Genomic DNA, 17329 nt, shown 5'->3' on the forward strand with positions numbered 1-17329 from the left:
GTCTCGACCACGAGTGAGAGTAATTGATTAGCGTGTTAAGTTAAGGCTTATAAAGCGAGTGAAAGAGGTTTGATTGACAGGAAGACACTAAATGAGGTCATCGTGCGATCGTTACGATGACATGGTAGTATTTTTAGTTTTCGCTTCCCCCAGATGGTGGTGGGAAGGGGGGAAAAGCAGCTTCCCATTGTCCAAATCGAATAGCAATTGTCTGATATAAAGAGAAACTCCACATTGACCAAAAGCCGATTGCTTTCTGGACGTTTCGGCACGAAAGCTGAGAACAATGTTGTGTTTGAATTGGTTTCACTTTTTATACGAAAAAGCCGAATCAACATGTGAGAAGCCAAAATAGTAATAATTTTGTAAAAGTCACTATAAATAAATCTAGACGCGACCCGCATACCCAAATCGTAGATATTATTATCTAGGGGCTATATAAAGAGTTCTAAGTGACAGTAACCCCCCCCCCAGGACCGTTGGCGAAAAAAGCCTTTTCGAGACATACAAAAAAATGCATGTGCGAATTTGCCTTTTATATATATCGAAGATTTCAAATGTTTAGACCCAAAATTGGCTGAATAGCTTACTAGAGACTGCAAAGGACAAATCTTTTGATTTTGACCTCTTGGTAGCCAAATTTTCAGCTAAAAACTGAATAAAAAGCTTTCCCTATGTCTGAATACACTTTATGTAAAATTTCAAATGTTTAATTGTCTGAGTAATTTGGTAGAGACCGCAGAGGTCAATTTTTTTTTAAACTTTGACCCCAATTTTGACCTCTTAACATTTGTTTTGGGCTCAAATCAAATTAAAAAGTTTGATCGATGTCCTAGTTACCTACATCTAAAATTTCAAGTGTTTAGACCCAAAATTAGCAGAGGAGCTTGGTAGAGTTTTCAAAGGTCAAATCATTGAACTTTGACCTCTTGATAGCCAAATTTCTGGCCAAAAATCGATCAAAAAATATTTTTCCCAAATCTCAATACCCCATTATGTCAACTCTCAAGTCTGTAGACTGAAAATCGACAGAGTAGTTTGGTAGGGGAATGTACACACACACACACACACAATATCATTTTCATAGATATACTAGCAGTTCCGCCCGGCTTTGCTCGGGCCCTATGTACTGTTCATAACTTTATGTGCATATGTATATATTAAAAAGTGTGAATATGTACGGTAATGCCTTTCTATATAATAGGCTTCGTTAACTACCATAGAAAAAACTTGGTAGAGACCGCAGACATCAAATTTGTTTTTAACTTTGACCTCAATTTTGACTCTAACATTTGTTTTGGGCTAAAATTAAATTAAAATGTTCGACTCATGTCCAAGTAACTTAATATCTAAATCTGACTCCCAAGATTGCCATGGGCATGGTATATATGTGCTTACATTGAAGATGGCTTCCCGTGTGGCAGGGATATCTCCAGAGAAGACCCTAATTTACGTTATATGTGCTTCCGGGTTGCACTTGCTTACACCACCGCATTTATATTTGCCCTCTATCGCCTCCACAACAGCGGAGTTACTATCTTTAAGAGTATATCTGAGAAAATTGACCACATCCTGTCTAGTCATCCCTCGGCTAACATTCACATTTGCGGTGACTTCAATGTCCATAACATGGAATGGCTGACCCACTCAAATAAGACGGATGATGAGGGGAGGTTCTGTCATGCAAGCCTTCTAGACCTTTTTCTCTCAACTTCCCCTGAGCTATGTTCATGTTCCATTCTATCTCTTCTGGGATCCTCCGATCACTACGTTGTATTAGTTAAGATAAAAATGAAATGTAATAAGTCTTCAGACGTACCTCTCCACCGTACTATATATCGATACTCTATGGCTGACTGGGATAGCTTCCATACATTTATATCTGATCTACCTCTGCATTCCATGTTTAAAAAGATGTGTTCTCTATACTATGAGACTTGACCGAATGGTTAATTGTAGGCATCGATTCATACCATCCAAAAAATTCCAACAAAAACTTAACAGCCAGCCACGGTTCTCCCCTGAATGTACTGCTACCATCACACACAAAAATCACTTTTTCCATAGCTACCAACGTAATAGATGTACTGAGACTAAAGCTGCTTTCAGGACTGCCAGCAACCACTGTAAAAGAGTAATAAAAAAAAATGCAAGAGAGCTATATGCTCAGTCAGTTAAATCCTAAGTAGCTGAGCAGTAGCTTGGTTCCCACCAGTTTTGGCAAATAGCAAATAGGATTCTGAACAGAAGCGTGCTTTCTATCCCAACCATTATCAACAGACCAGAGGTCATCTCGTCAGCATCAGATAATGCCAAACAATTTGCCAAGAACTGTGCAGCTAATTCTACCCTATGCGACGAAGGCCATCAACTCCCCATATTTCCTCTTATAACATAGAACAAACTAGGTAACATACAAATATCTGTGCGTGAGGTCGCCAAGCTAATCAAGAACCTTGATTCCAGTAAAGCAACTGGCCCTGACGGTATCCCAATTATAGTGTTAAAAAAGCTTCAACCAGAACTTGCCCCCATTACTTACAAAACTGTTTAAGCGTTGCCTTAAGGAGAAGTGCTTTCATGGATGACCTCAAGCTGTGTGCCAGCTCAGATTCTGACTCAAGTTAACTCTTCTTGCAGGTCATACATACCTTCTCCAAAGTTATTGGAATGAAGTTTGGTCTGGACAAATGTGCCAAACTCTCCATCAGAGCTTGGAAGAAAATTCCAGCAGAAAACATACAGCTTGATGAAGATACGGAGATCAAGGACGTAGAAGAGCAGAAAAAATACAAATATCTTGGCATAGAAGAAAACGATTCAATTTATCATGCCAAGACAAGAAAAAATTAGCAGTGAATATATATTCCGTGTCAGGAAAATCTGTAAAACAGAACTTAAAAACAAGGTAACTGGCATTAATCAATTAACCATGCTTGTTAACTGGCAAAAAAGAGACTATACACTAAAGTGAGGAAAATGTTAACACTATACAGAATAACATACAGAAATCTGTATTTACCTAGACTGTATCCACCCAGAGGAACAGGAGGAACGGGTCTCTCAGAAATTAATCATCAGCATTGTGCAACTATTGTGAGCACCGAGCAATATCTGATGAGCTCGCAAAATGCAAATGTCAAAATAGTACACCAACATGAAACAAGAGCCAGCAGAATAACCATCACAAAACTTGTAAAACATTTTGGACAAGGCTGTCTTACAAATGAGACAGAATCAGAAAACAAGTCTGCTATGGAAATAGTCTAAAAAGACCAAAAAATGCACCAGGAACTTCCATTGTAAAAAAAGGAAATGGAAGAACAGGCCAACTAACAGTGTGCTAAGTATTTTCTGAATGAATTCACCCAGGACTGTATAGATAAGAAAGGCTCTATAAATAAACTGGCTAACAAGAGGATCATGCCACTATGATTAAGGGAGGATTATAATGACATCCGCTTAATGCCACATACTGGCTTATATGAACAATGGTCCACTTCTTCAAGTGATGTTGCCTTTAGTAACAGCACTAAGCTAGATAAATTCTTGTCCCAGAATCCGGTAAGACCAAGAGATCACAATAAAAATATACTATAACATAATTAATGGGTGAATTGGAGGCAAGAAAAATTAATGTTATACACTAACTCAGTGTTTAAGAGATTAAAAAAAAAAAAAAACTTTCATGAAACACTCGGACCTTGAAAATGCTGCTGTGAAACCTGACATAGTTATATGGAATAAGTCAGAGAGAGTTGCAACCTTGATTGAAGTGAGTGTTCCTAATGATGGCGGTCTTAACAGAGCTGAAAGAGAGAAACAGACCAAATACTAAGGTCTCATGTATGATATGAAAAGAAACTGGAACCTAAAGGGGATATCGATCATACCAGTTATCATAGGTGCCACAGGATTTATGAAGAAGAACCTGAAGTCCTACCTAACTAATATTCGTGGTGAACCAAGTGCAAAAGAGATTCAGACAATTGCACTTAAGGGAACAGCGAGGATACTATAAAGAGCTCTCTGTTGGTTTCAATAAAAAAGCGGGGCAATGTTGGCAGCTGGTTTGGCTGCCCCATACCCAGCATTACAATCTTCAAAGGAAGAAAAATAAAAAAAAAACTCATTTGTTTCTATACATCTCATAGTGATAAAGTGTTAAACCTATGAAAGGGCCAGGTGAACTTATTCTGGAGTCCCAAAAAGATATGTCATTAAATTTTTGTAATAATCCAAATGACAGACTTTTTAATCTTTTCAGATTAATTAATAACATTTGGTATGCAACAATGTTTAGCATTTGCCCTATTGAAAATAAAAACATTTGTTATTTTTGACACATTCTTTTTAATTATGACAATTCTATAACTATCCGCTCAAATATATTAATTATGTTCGTTCTTTTATGACTATTCATCATATCATATTCGGTTTAAAGTGTTTTACATTCAAGTACAATTCTTCTAACTAAGTACGTGCAAAATGAATGCCGATGCTCAAAATGTATAAACATTTTCACCCCTCCCTTTACTTAAAAATTTACCAAAAATCAGAAAATTAACCAATTTTAATGAAATTTTCAGTATTTAGCAAATAATGATCACAGAATATAATGAACCCATTATTTTAATTTAAATCTTAGTGGACATGTATTATTTTGTTTAAACAAAAAATATCTTTACTAAAGTTATGGTTTTCAACAGTAAAAAAAACAAATGTATGAATTTTTTTTTTTATGAAAATAAACCATCATAAATTGTAGCAATTAAACAATTATTTAATTTTTACAGGAACATAATGAAAAAAAGACCCTAAAATTTGTATTAATAAATTCGATATAACTTAAAGAAAAATTAATTTTTCGAACTACTGATATTATCATTGAATTAAGCATTGTTTAGTAAATATTTTCGCACAAAATTATAATTACAAAAAATATTTGTACATTTATTTTTAAATTACATGTTTCACATAATTTTTATATGTAAGATTCTAATATATTCCTTGCTTGATTAGATGCGAAACTTTCGGCGTAACAATTTTTATATAATATTGAAAAATAAATTTTTTTTTGTAATTTAAAAGCAGAAACATAGAAAAATAAATTTTAAAAATGGTAAAAATTATACAAACGTTCACGATAGGAATGCACGGCTGGAAAAAAAGAAAAACAGCACACCTCCTTTTAAAGTACTTGACATCATTTTCAGACAGCCTTTCAATTGTCTGATATTTGGGCTTCCGTATAATACATGTTTAACTTCCGTTTGTTGTGATTCTGCAAAGGGCAAAACCTCTCGCCTTTGGGAGTTAATCAAGCTATTTTTTGTACAAACAAGGTATTTTTTTTTTATTTAATTCAATATCTTAGGATTTTACTACTTATCTTTGAAATAGACCCAGAAAACTAATATTTATCTTTCAAAGGATTTTTACAATGAATTTAGCTGTGAAAACATTTTTCATTATAACTTTTTTCACGTGTACAAGTATTATTTTCCTTTTGGACATTAACTTTAATCTTAAATCTTTTGAATACAATCAAAAAGTAGTCGGAAATCTACAAAAGAATTGATAAACCAGCTTTCAAAACTATGTCTCGCTATATTTTTCCATTTTTAGACGTACCTGTTTATAACCAACCTATCTCTGCCAGGTATTTATCCCTCTTTCAAGTCTATCCTAATCATTTCCTCCCATGTTTAGCTCTGCTAATTGACACTCCCATCCATACTGTTCTACATCTACTAACCCAAAAATTCTCATCCATTCTTTTAATGTGATCACACTGACAAAGTCTTCTGCACTTGAATAATCACAATATACTGTCTAAATTTAATTTTTCATTTGAGGTCAATCGTAAAAATTGGTTACCGGTTTTTGATCATCATAAACATGCAATTCCTAATATTAGAATCTTATAGACAAGTTTTTAAAAAAATATGACCAAATAAAAGTTTGAGTTTTTAAAATTTAGGTTAAAATTTTATCCTTATTGTATTTTTTTTTTTTTTTTTTTACATACAATTATAACAAAAAGAAAAAATTAAAAATAAAATATTTGTACTTTGTCTTTTTTACTTAACATTTAAATTGTTATGATTGAGTTTTTGAGATGAGGACTGACAATATATATTATTTATATTGTTCGGACTATTGTTCCCATCTTGATTGATATTTTCACATTTCAGCCGATGTAACCTCTGACCTTCAGATGTCTTGTCTCATAAAAAAAAATAAATAACAAAAGCATAATTTTCATCATTCATTAGTAAGAGCTATTGTTAAGATATACTTGAAAGACAGAGGTTACATCAGCTTAAACGGTGCGAGAACAAAAACTAAAATGAAAACAGTCGTCCAAATAATTGAAACAATACATGTTTAAGTTGTTATTTGATTTATCTTTTCTTTTTTTGTTCCTATAATCCCAGACTTAGTGTTAGCGTTGATGATTATTTTTCTTTTTGAAAAAAAACTAAAAAATACATTGGTGGATGAAAATTTTAGCAAACTTATGAAGGAATATAGCATACTAGCAGGGCATGTGTCCTGACATTATCCTGTTGCTAAAATACAATATCATCACATGTGGAGGTTTGGTTTCTCCTGAACCTGGTGGGTACAGTTACATACTGGTAGGAAATATGTCCCTCATACTCTCCACATAGAAGGTGGGCTGCTGGGATTGATATTCTCGAGGAGTTTGAGCATGGGAGTCCAGTTGATAATGGATGATTAAAATCATCTGCTATAAGTTTATTTGAACAGTTGCTGGGAAGATGGCCAAGAAAGAATCCTGCGTAGGTCTTCATCAAATTTTGTTTTTAACTTATATAAAATGACCCTTCTAAAATAATGTTTTATTACTTGAAAATTTTATGTTCTGAAAATAGCATTAAAAGCGTATGTTGTATTTTTGTGGACAGCGGCAATATTAAATACCTAATGTGCTTCAAGGCATATCTTTTATTTGTTGGTCAATTTTTAAAAGAATCACATTGATAGAATGAGAATAAAATAAGCATTCCAATGATGTTAATTTATTTTACTTTTATGCATTCAATGTTTTTATGCTCCAAGTTAAAAATGAAAAAACGGTAAAAAAATGACGGCAGCAAAAAGGGAAACACTTTTTTCAATGTTTACATTTTATACGCTACGTTTGGATACATATGCGCAAAGTTAAATTTGATTGGATATGGCTTAAATTTTACAAGCTATATAAACAAAGAAGTCCATTTTTACTGGTGTTTGATTTTGATTTTTACGACCACATGAAGCAAAGTTATGACCAAGCAAAGTTGACGAAGAATATTTCAAAATTGATAAGATAAATTGGCATATACCACCTATTTTCATATAGATAATAGTTTCAGAATTGAATTTATTTTTAACTTATTGTCAAGACCATATTTTCGAATCTGAAACAAAACCATTTTTTTTTTTAAACTGAGGATATCTGAATAATGATAATAACTGGGCGGTTCGATAAAGAATTTCATTGTGATGCCTTTTGTAAATTTTTATCTTGTTTCCACCTTAACATTTTTCTTTAAAATGACTACCTACGAATATCGCAATTAAATTTTCTGCAAATAAGTAGCTTTCCAGATATTAAGCAGTGTCATTTCTTATGTTATTGCTGGTAGCCACCTTGGTATGAGCGTTTGTGCATAGTTTCTCGGGGTTAGGTTTGCATGCTTGCGCATACCATGATGGCCACCAGCGATAACATAAGAAATGACATTGCTTAATATCCGGAAAACTATTTATTTGCAGAAAATTTAAATGTGATATCCGTTTTCAGCATACCCTAAAACCTGAGAAAAGTAATCATTTTAAATGTTTAGGTGGAAACAAGGTAAAAAATTACCATTTTATTTCTTTGTTTACATAATTGAATTTTCAGTAAAACAACAGAATAGAAATGACAAAAATGACCATCAACTGGTGAATATATAGTTGTTGCTTATTAGGATTCCTGGTATCCTGGTACTGTGAAAGTTACATCGAGGATTCATGTAAAGTACGATTTATGGTTGCATCTCAGAGAATAGGGGTATATTTTGGGCCAGATAGAGAGGATTTACAAAATTGAAAATTGGACTGGTCCCAAAATGCATAAATTCTGGTTGACTATGGGAATTTTCATCTTTTACAGAAATCCAAAATCTATATGAAAAATTTTCATTTTCTTTGAGGGGAGTAGTAAATACTGGCCATGAATGCTCTTTAGACATTCAATGACTAAATCCAAGATTAAGCTTGCCTTTGGTGCAGAGGCAGGAAAATGCCTATTCTCAATAAAGCTATATTTAAATACCACTATAATACTTAGTTTTGTTTATAAATAGATATCCACTGTAGGATACCATGCGCCAGTCTTAAGATTGAAATTTGTACATCTGAATTTATCATTCATGGCTTATGGTAAAGAGATACATCAAATATGACTGCATAATCAGAAAGAGCACACAATTTTACATAAAAGTGCCAAATTTCATGAGAATAGCTGGAAAAATAAATAAATGGTGGCGAAATTACCGAATTTCTTGAAATGTTGAGGTTCGTAATAATATAAAGTAAAATGTCCACGGAAAAGCCTAAATTTTAGCACTTAAAATTCTCCTAACTTTTGAACTACTGATGGTATTTGGATAATTCAAACGGTTTTAAGCAACTTTTACAGGGCTCTTTTCATGCAAGTTGATAAAATAACAATTATCTAAAAAGAAAAAATCAACTTGTAATGCTACTGAAAAATAAAAAGATTAAAAATACACATTAATAAATTGTTTGGTTTTAAATTATGTTTTGATTGTCTAACATTATTCAAGAACAAAAAAAAATTTGAAATGAAAGTCGGTTGTCTGCCCTTACTTCCTTCATGGACGGTGTTCCGCCCCTACCCCACCACCACATTCACACGGAATAAAATTTAATTTTCTTGAAAAATAAATAAAATAAAAAGGTACTTCCGCAGGTTAAAGCCCGTTTTTTCCAAGAGTCTCACTTGGCAACGCCCGGATTATACTAAGCGAACGGTAGGCACTACCATTTTTATGTGAACTTTTCCAAAATGTACACATGATCTGGTGACGTCATCAATTGATGTGCTTGATGGGAGCCACGGCGAACAATTTTTTTTAACTATTATTTACTACTGTAATTTAATAGGAATTTATTTTACATTCAAATAGTTTACTTAAAGATTAAATTTTCGAAATGTAAAAAAAGATGCACTATTATCATTAGAAATGATTAAGTAAAATCTTTTTTTTTTCAGTGGGGGTAGAAAACATAACACAAAAATAAAATGTCACGTGACTTTTTTGACATCTACGGAAGAGCAAAGTGACGATAAAATAGTTTGTTAGTTCACTACACATGTTATTTAAGTTTTTGATACTTTGGAACAATTTAAATTATTTATACAAAAGATCATCTCCGAATGCAACTTGGGAATAATTTTCCCTTTTACCAGTTTGGTGCATCCGACCACTTCATTACTACTAAAATGAAAAACAAACGTTAACGAAAGAAGTTTTTAAAGTATCTAAAATTGAAAAAAAAAAAAGAAGTTTAATAAACTTTAAAATTAAACGTAAAACAAGAAAAAAAATTTATAAAAATAATTTAACTTACTTTTAATAGATAATTTGGTTACTTTTTAGTAAACACTAACAGAATAATCCAGTTAAGCTGTGAAGTTTTAGAATGGTGAACGCAACTGCGGAAGTGAATGTTTTCAATCAACCAGTTTATTTTTGTTCAGTCTATGCTTCCATATTTTATTTCATAAAACAAGACATACAAGAATATCGCAGTGCATGTACAAAAACTGGATTTTAATGTAATATTAATTTTGAATCTGTTTTAATCTGGCCATAAAATAGGTAGCAAGAGTCATGTTTATATTATAACTTTATAGTTAAAAATTTTTCACACAATTAAAAAATCTATGTTGTAGCGGACATTTTGAAATAATGGAATTTTAATCGTTTTAATCTTTTAAAAATAATTTAATTTTTAAGAAGTTACTTTTTCTTGGCAATTCAACTGATTATAGTATATATTAATTAGAAAAAACGCTATTTAAAAAAAAAAAAAAAAAAAACTATTAAGTTTATATCAATTTTTTAATTGCAACTTCAAGGTAAATTTTTGTTCAATACGTGTATTTAAACTTTTAAAAAATAAATATTTTTTTTACTTATTTGAACTCTTATGTTTCATAATAAATAAAAATTTCAATAGATTTAAATATATTTTGTTTGGATTTCGAATAAATAAATATGGGGGGGGGGCACACTAAAAAATATTTCCCCTCATATTTTACGGAAACTGCATTTTCTAGGTAATTTCATTCTGAAATGGATAAATATCGAAAATTTCACAAAAATCTGACCATTAGTTGATTTTTGCTAGATTTATTAAACACGGGTATGTTTTCACGGTCGGAAGGTCTACTACATAAGAACGTTATTTTAAAGCGCAATTATGTAAACATAGTTTTCGTCTCGCAATTTCATTATTTTCGTTCAATGAAAAGATTTTTTTTAAATTATTACTGGTTTATTTTGCCCTTTTAAATGGTACAAAAGTTCTACTGATAATATTAATTTACTAGCGGGGGTACCCGGCGTTGCCCGAGTGTTTGTTTCCGGGACGGGGGGGGGGTTAAAAAATGTTATGGTAGGTAAGTAGGAAGGATCAAACCCGGAGTCATGAGTAAAAGTAGGAAAATAAAGTGTGAAAAAAAAAAAATCTGCAACGTTAACAGTTCGGCCACCAAGAAAAGTCCATTCCAGTTGTTTAGGAAAAAAAAAAAAAAAAACCACTATGGTAGGTCGGCGCGAACGTGAAAATATAATGTGAATTGTCCAGCACCCTAACCACTACGCCACAGAGCACTGCAGCTTAGTTTAGTGATTTTAAATAACTTCACATGATAGAACTACGAAGCCAAACCGGTGTTCTCTTCTCAACTGTTCCTTGTGAACGATCTCCAAACGGTGTTAAGTGGTGGCAGGGGGAGGAGGAATTTTTAAGAGAGAAAATATTTTACCACTTCCATTGATCTTAACCGATTTTGGTCGTGACTTCTCAGCAGAAAAAGTATAGACATCTAAGATTATCGAGGAATTTGAGAACTAATAAGCCTATAACAAACCTCAGATATTGTTCTGCCGTTTGTGCATAATGTATTTGCATGAAATATCTTGATTTTTAATCCTATTAAGGTCAAAATCCCACGGGGGGGGAAAAAATGAGTTCATTTTATTTATATAGAAGATAATAAAGTTACATGTTACATATAGGGTGGGGTAAACAGAAGTCAATAAAAACAACCTACCGTGATAATTTCATAAATTTTACCGTTTTATTTATTTTTATGGCAACTGGGTTTTTTTTCCGGGGAGGGGGTGGGGGGTAATAAAAGATTTGTTTTGTTTTGTTTGTGTAAGGCATTTATTGTAAAAAATTAAATAAAATGACACCAATTTTGGTATTTTTTTTACGACCTGTCCCAGCATAGTACCAGTTTGGTGCCTACCAACCTCTCCATGCTAAGAACGGTTTTCGAGGTTGGCGGTGTTTATCTGAAAGCCGTTTTTAACATGGAGAAGTTGGAGGTGTTTATATTAAACTGGAGGAAAGAAGCGCAATAATACTCTGCCCTTTCTTTTCCTTTTTTTTTTCCCAGTTTTACCATCTGCTCCCTCGCGTCTCTTTGCGAGCTCGGTATAATCCAGCGGTTTAAGCACTAAATAAACATTTATTTGAAAAAAAAAAAAAAAAAAAAAAAAAAAAAAAAATTGTGATTAATTTAAAAAAATAAATTTTCGATAGTTATGAACTTATGTTACCGTGCTGAAACAACGTTATTTAAAAAGCCATTCTTAACATGAGAGGGGAGAGTGTTTTGTAATTATTATGTACCCAACAATTTAATAAAAGTAGGGTAAAGCTTGAAACACTTTTTTTTTAAATAGCACAGTAACATAAGTGCATAAGCACCAAATTTCCTACGAGGTGTTATGAAGCAATAGCTCAAATGGGTTACCAAAATAACATTAGAAACAAAGTTAAGCAAATTCAACTCCGCAAGTTAAAGTTGTTTTTTCACCAACATATGATAACTAGTACATAGTTTGCACAAATTAAACACGGTTAATAACAAGCTGTGTTTTTATTTGTTTTTTTTTTTTTGTAAAACTTGCGGAGAATGTTTTGTTTTTTTTTTGGTTTTTTCTTTATTCAATTTTCACCCCAAACAAAGCAAGTGCCACTTCAAAGTAGGGGGCTACTATTGGAGACATAATTTGCAGGAGCATTATGAAGGGAGATGAATAGAAAGATGCTTGTTGACATTACACTTGAACTTCTACATATCAGTACAGTTGGGAAAACAGTATCCTGGAAGGGAGTTCCAAAGACTTGCAGTTCTGGAGAAGAAACTATTGGAGTAAAAGGCTTTCTTACACCTAGGGATCTCTACTGTAAAGGGGTAGGGCTTAGTTGCTGGTCGAGTTTGTCGGGGGTAGTCACGTCGAGGAGGTTTAAGTGCTTGCAGTTCGTGAGAGCATTCACTATTAAAGTATTTATAGAACAGGCAGAGGGATGCAACATTTCGCCGATGGGACAGAGGCTGAAGCTTAGATGACAGTTCAGAACCTATCAGGTTGGCAACTCTTTTGAACCCTGTCCAGGAGTGAGAAACAAGCAGCAGATGCACCAGCCCAAATGTGACAACAGTACTCCATACATGGGCAAATGGTGGCCTTATAGAGGTACAGGATACTTTCAGGCGCAAGTAATTTTCTGGCACAGTAGAGAGAGCCCACCTTCTTTGCAGCAGCCTTGGCAATGCTCTCAATGTATATATTCCAGTTCATGTTCCCTGTAAACGTTAGGCCGAGGAGTTTAAAGGAAGTACTTTCAGGCAGTGTGTTCTTGGCCATTGCTATTGGTGGTAGAAAAGGTTTCTTGTAGTTATTGAAGGTAACAAGCTTAGTCTTGGCAGCATTGAATGTGACCAACCATTTTTGTCCCCATTTCACTACAGATTGGAGGTCATCCTCTAGTGTTTCTGCCATTTCCTTAGATACGTGTTCATTTGTTTTCCCCTCATACCTGTTATAGAGGGTGGTGTCATCGGCAAATATACCCATCTTGGAAACAATTTTATCAAGGAGATCATTTATGAAAATCAGGAATAATAAAGGTTCAAGGATAGACCCCTGAGGCACTCCTGCATTTATCATTTATATCATTGTTTGGATGTACGACTGTCGAGGACAACTTGGATTTTTCTCTTAAGAAGTATTTAATTACATTATGTATTCTTCCAGTGATACCATAGGATCTAATTTTCCTTAGAAGCCCATCGTGCCATACCCCGTCAAAAGCCCGAGATATATCAAGGGCTACCGCTCTACCCTCCCCCGTTTTGTCCAGTAAACAGTATATACGTTCAGGGACTACAGTTAAGATATCTGCTATTGAACAGGCTTGTCTGAATCCATATTGTTTGTCGGTCAGGAGTTTAGTAGCTGTTAGGTGTTGGACTAGGGCTTGATTAACTAAGGACTCAAATATTTTGGCAAAAAGTGGAAGGAGGCTAATGGAGCGATACTTTAGTGGGTCAGTTCTTTCACCAGAATTCTTGAAGACTGGTACCACAGAAGCGGTTTTCCAACAGTCAGGAAAGCAAGATTCGTTAAGGCATTTATTGTAAAGTTTGGAGAGAACTGGAGCAACCTCAGCAGAGCATTTTTTTATTAGCACAGCCAGGATGAGATCTGGTCCACATGCTTTTGAGGTGTCTAGGTTTCTTATGATACCATGCACCTGAGAAAGGGTGATTTTCAAATCATCTAGTGAGGTGTCTGTTCGCAAAGAAAAGTCGGGGAGGGAGTGGTGTGCCAGGCACAGTATGGAGTTTGAGGCAAACCGACTGGCAAGCAGATTAGCCTTGTCAGTTGCCGTGCAAGCAACCTCATGATTGTTTGATCGTGGGGGAATCGTTGACTGCCCACTATTTACTACAGTGTTGTAGATTTTCCAAAAATCACGAGTTCCTAATTTCTGTGTTTCAATGCGTTCCCTGGTGGTTTCAGTGTAATCTGTCTTAGCTGTCACTGTTACTCTCTTACAATTATTTCTGGCTTCTATATACTTCTGTCTGTTTGAACTGGACTTATGTCAGTTGAATCTGGAACGCATGCTGCCTTTGAGCAATGGCAGCTGCACAAGCAGAGGTAAACCATTGGGGAGAGTGGGGCTTGCTATAGAAATTCCGTGGGGGAACATGTGCCTCAATTGCAGTTTTGAACCATTCAGTGGTCTCATTTGCACACTGTTCAACTGGAAGAGAAAAGATATTTTGCCATGCGGCATCTCTGAGGAGTTCCCTGATGGCTTCCCAGTCAGCCTTTTTGTAATACCTTGTTGTTTTGAGTAGTGGGTTTTCAGTTTTAGTTGTAAAAATGGAACAGAAATTTAAATTGCATTCAGTTTTAAATTTGGTACATTTTTACATTACGTCCAACTCATCATTCACATTCGACATGTCAACTTTTATAGGTTTTCGAGTATGCTGACAAGGTTGAGGATGTGTCTATTCCGAAAGCCGTTCTTAACATGTCGAGGTTGGTTGGGGATGTCTATTCGTTGTAAGCATACCCGAAAACCTATAAAAGTCGACATTTTCAATGTGAACGGTACTTACTGGACTTAAAAAAACCCAAAAAACTTTCGTTTGAAAAAGTATGATTGTTGAATGTTATTCTTTCGATTACTTCCGTTTTTTTTTGGGGGGGGGGCACACTAAGAAAAAAGAAAAGGAATTAGACGGAACGAAATTTAAATTTCCGTTCCATTTTTACAACAACCATAAAACAGGATTTTCTGCAAGTTTTAACCCCCCCCCCCCCTTTTTTTTTAGGTTTCATTTAGGAGTAATATTTTAAGTAATATCATTTTATTATTGAAAAACACAGAAGTTACAGTTTGAGGCGGATTATACACCGTTGGTCTCCGTAAATTAAAATTTGCCGATTGTCAGTATTGCAGTGCAGGAGGAAGCCTTTGTAAACAAGGGAATTTCAAACCCAAGTAATAAATTATTTACAATTCATGTTATTTCTTAAATTTTTGTAAGTTGTTCCTCCCGCCCTCATCTTAGTCTTTCCAGATTCTTAAGAGAAAAATAATAAAAACGGTGAAGGCCGGTCACGTGACAACCAAGTAGATATAAACACAGTTTGTTTTCTTTTTAGTCTAAGTTCGCATTCATTCAATTTCTTCCACGACGGGAAGATGTGACACAAGGTTGGGAAAGTGGATTGGAAAAGTCAGGGTCCCGAGCACTCTAGCCTGCAAAAAAAAAAAAAAAAAAATGCATGGGGAAACTCCATCGGCATTACCCGGTGGGGGCGCATAAGGCGATTAGCAAGAAACTAATCGTTTCTCAAAGAGTGAGAAGCCAAAGAGGATTGGGTGCTTATGCACTTATGGAACTAGATTTCAGTATTTTGATGAAGGTAGATTAGTATCCAGAATCAGTCCCGAGAGTAACCGAAACAGTTTACGATGTGAAAATTACCTTTTCTCTGAAAAGGTTTTTTTTTTTGTTTTGTTTTTCTCAACTTAATTTGTATTTACTTTGGTGCTAATGCACTTACTGATCCGCGCTATTTTTGAAATCGTATTTCCAAGTTTAATTTTTTATATGTTTTTTTTTTATTCAACTGTAAAGTTAAAATACAGAAAAGGTACAATACACCCTTCGCTCCCCATGTTAAGAATGGCTTTTTAAATAATAACGTTATTATTTCAGCACGGATCAATAAGTGCACTGCATGAGGACCTTTATTTTTTTAGGGGCTAGTTTTTTTTTAATCCAAATTTAACCTTTCGCATCATGGTCCCATTTTTAATTTTTTATTTTATTTATTCATTTTGTAAACCTTTATTTACGCTTTCAAATCGTGAACGACGTCTGTTATTTCCGGCACTGACGTGTCATTTTCTGTAAAAATAATGAAATCCACTGGGTTCCCATTCCCTACAGATACCAAAACGAGGTATGGTTCGGTTCTAGATCCTAAGCATTACCTCTTCTTTCGGAAAAGCGGTGGTTGTTTGCCTAAGAAGCCGCTATCGGAATAACGGGTCCGTTCCTAGTTTGCTTTTATACACAACCACCCAACCAAAGTTTCACTTCCTTCTTCTCGAGGATGGTTTTTTTTTCCTCAATTTGCCAGCTTTGTGCCTACAAAGCACATAAATAATCGTTTTTTTTTTTTGTTTGTTTTTGTTTTTATGCAATAAAAAAAGTTTTTTTTTTTTTTAAATAGATAGATAGATAAATATGGACCAGGGGTATGCGTATATACTTACAAGCCCCATTTAATGTACCTCTGCGACCTGGTGTAGAATCCATCTCCCATAGGGGACTTTCATCATTATAATCTCGAGCTTCGCGTAGTAAGTCCGTGATGGTCGTCGACGTAGACGTCGCCGACGCCATTATGTACTGAAGAGGAGAGAAGAGGGCGACACCTAGCGGCAAACGGTCGCAACTCTTTCTTCTTCACTCGACTTAACAAAAAAATGCGAATAAATGAATCAAGTTGAACTTCTTTCTCTTTTTCTTTCTGTCATTGTTTTTTCCTTTCTCCTTTTATTTCTTTATTTTCGTTCTTTCTTTTTTTCTTTCTTTAATTCTTTGTTTTTCTTTCTTTTCTTTTCTTTGTTTCTTTCTTTTTATTTAATTATTCCTTCTCTTTTCCTTTTTTTAAAGAAAAAAAGTCCAATCCTTTTAAAAAAAAATTAAATAAAATGACAACAATTCTGTTTAAAATAATTCAAATGAACCCCTCATACAAAATTTTGTAAAATATGAATGATTCCATTAAACTATAAACATAAATTAAAATAACAATAATATTTCGGATAAATTGAACTTTTCATCACCTGAAGATGGTTGCAGTCTGACGTGAATCTGATGTCATGAACCGTCTGCAATTTAGCGCCGGTGTTAAGATAGGAATTCCTTTAGATTACATTAGTTTATAAATAAACTACCCGTGACCCGTTGAGTCAGTATATGTTATGGTTAGCAATGGAATAGTGATTATATTAATTATGCCAAAAAATATACCCTTGCGCGTACAACAATGGCCGCCACTTTTAACATAAGAAATTACATTGGTTAATATCCGAAAAAATGCAAAATTCAAATAATCTTTATTTATGAAAAATAATGTCTTTTAAATGTTGCCCATTTTCAGCTTCGCATATTTGTGCTCTT

General features: G+C 34.1%; 1 protein-coding gene across 1 annotated transcript in view; it reads right to left on the reverse strand.

Moving 5' to 3' along the window:
- The window catches only part of LOC145292385 (two pore channel protein 1-like), a 116051-nt gene extending 99224 nt beyond the window's left edge, over positions 1-16827 (reverse strand). Inside the window, exon 1 of the mRNA XM_080138724.1 lies at positions 16417-16827. Within this exon, the coding sequence (XP_079994850.1) occupies positions 16417-16546 (130 nt within the window). The 5' untranslated portion in view covers positions 16547-16827. The remainder of the gene's footprint in view (positions 1-16416) is intronic.
- Between the last annotated feature and the right edge of the window lie 502 nt (positions 16828-17329).

Source organism: Euprymna scolopes, chromosome 1 (assembly GCF_053919585.1).
Source record: "Euprymna scolopes isolate OS-2025 chromosome 1, ASM5391958v1, whole genome shotgun sequence".
NCBI classification, from domain to species: Eukaryota; Metazoa; Mollusca; class Cephalopoda; order Sepiida; family Sepiolidae; genus Euprymna; species Euprymna scolopes.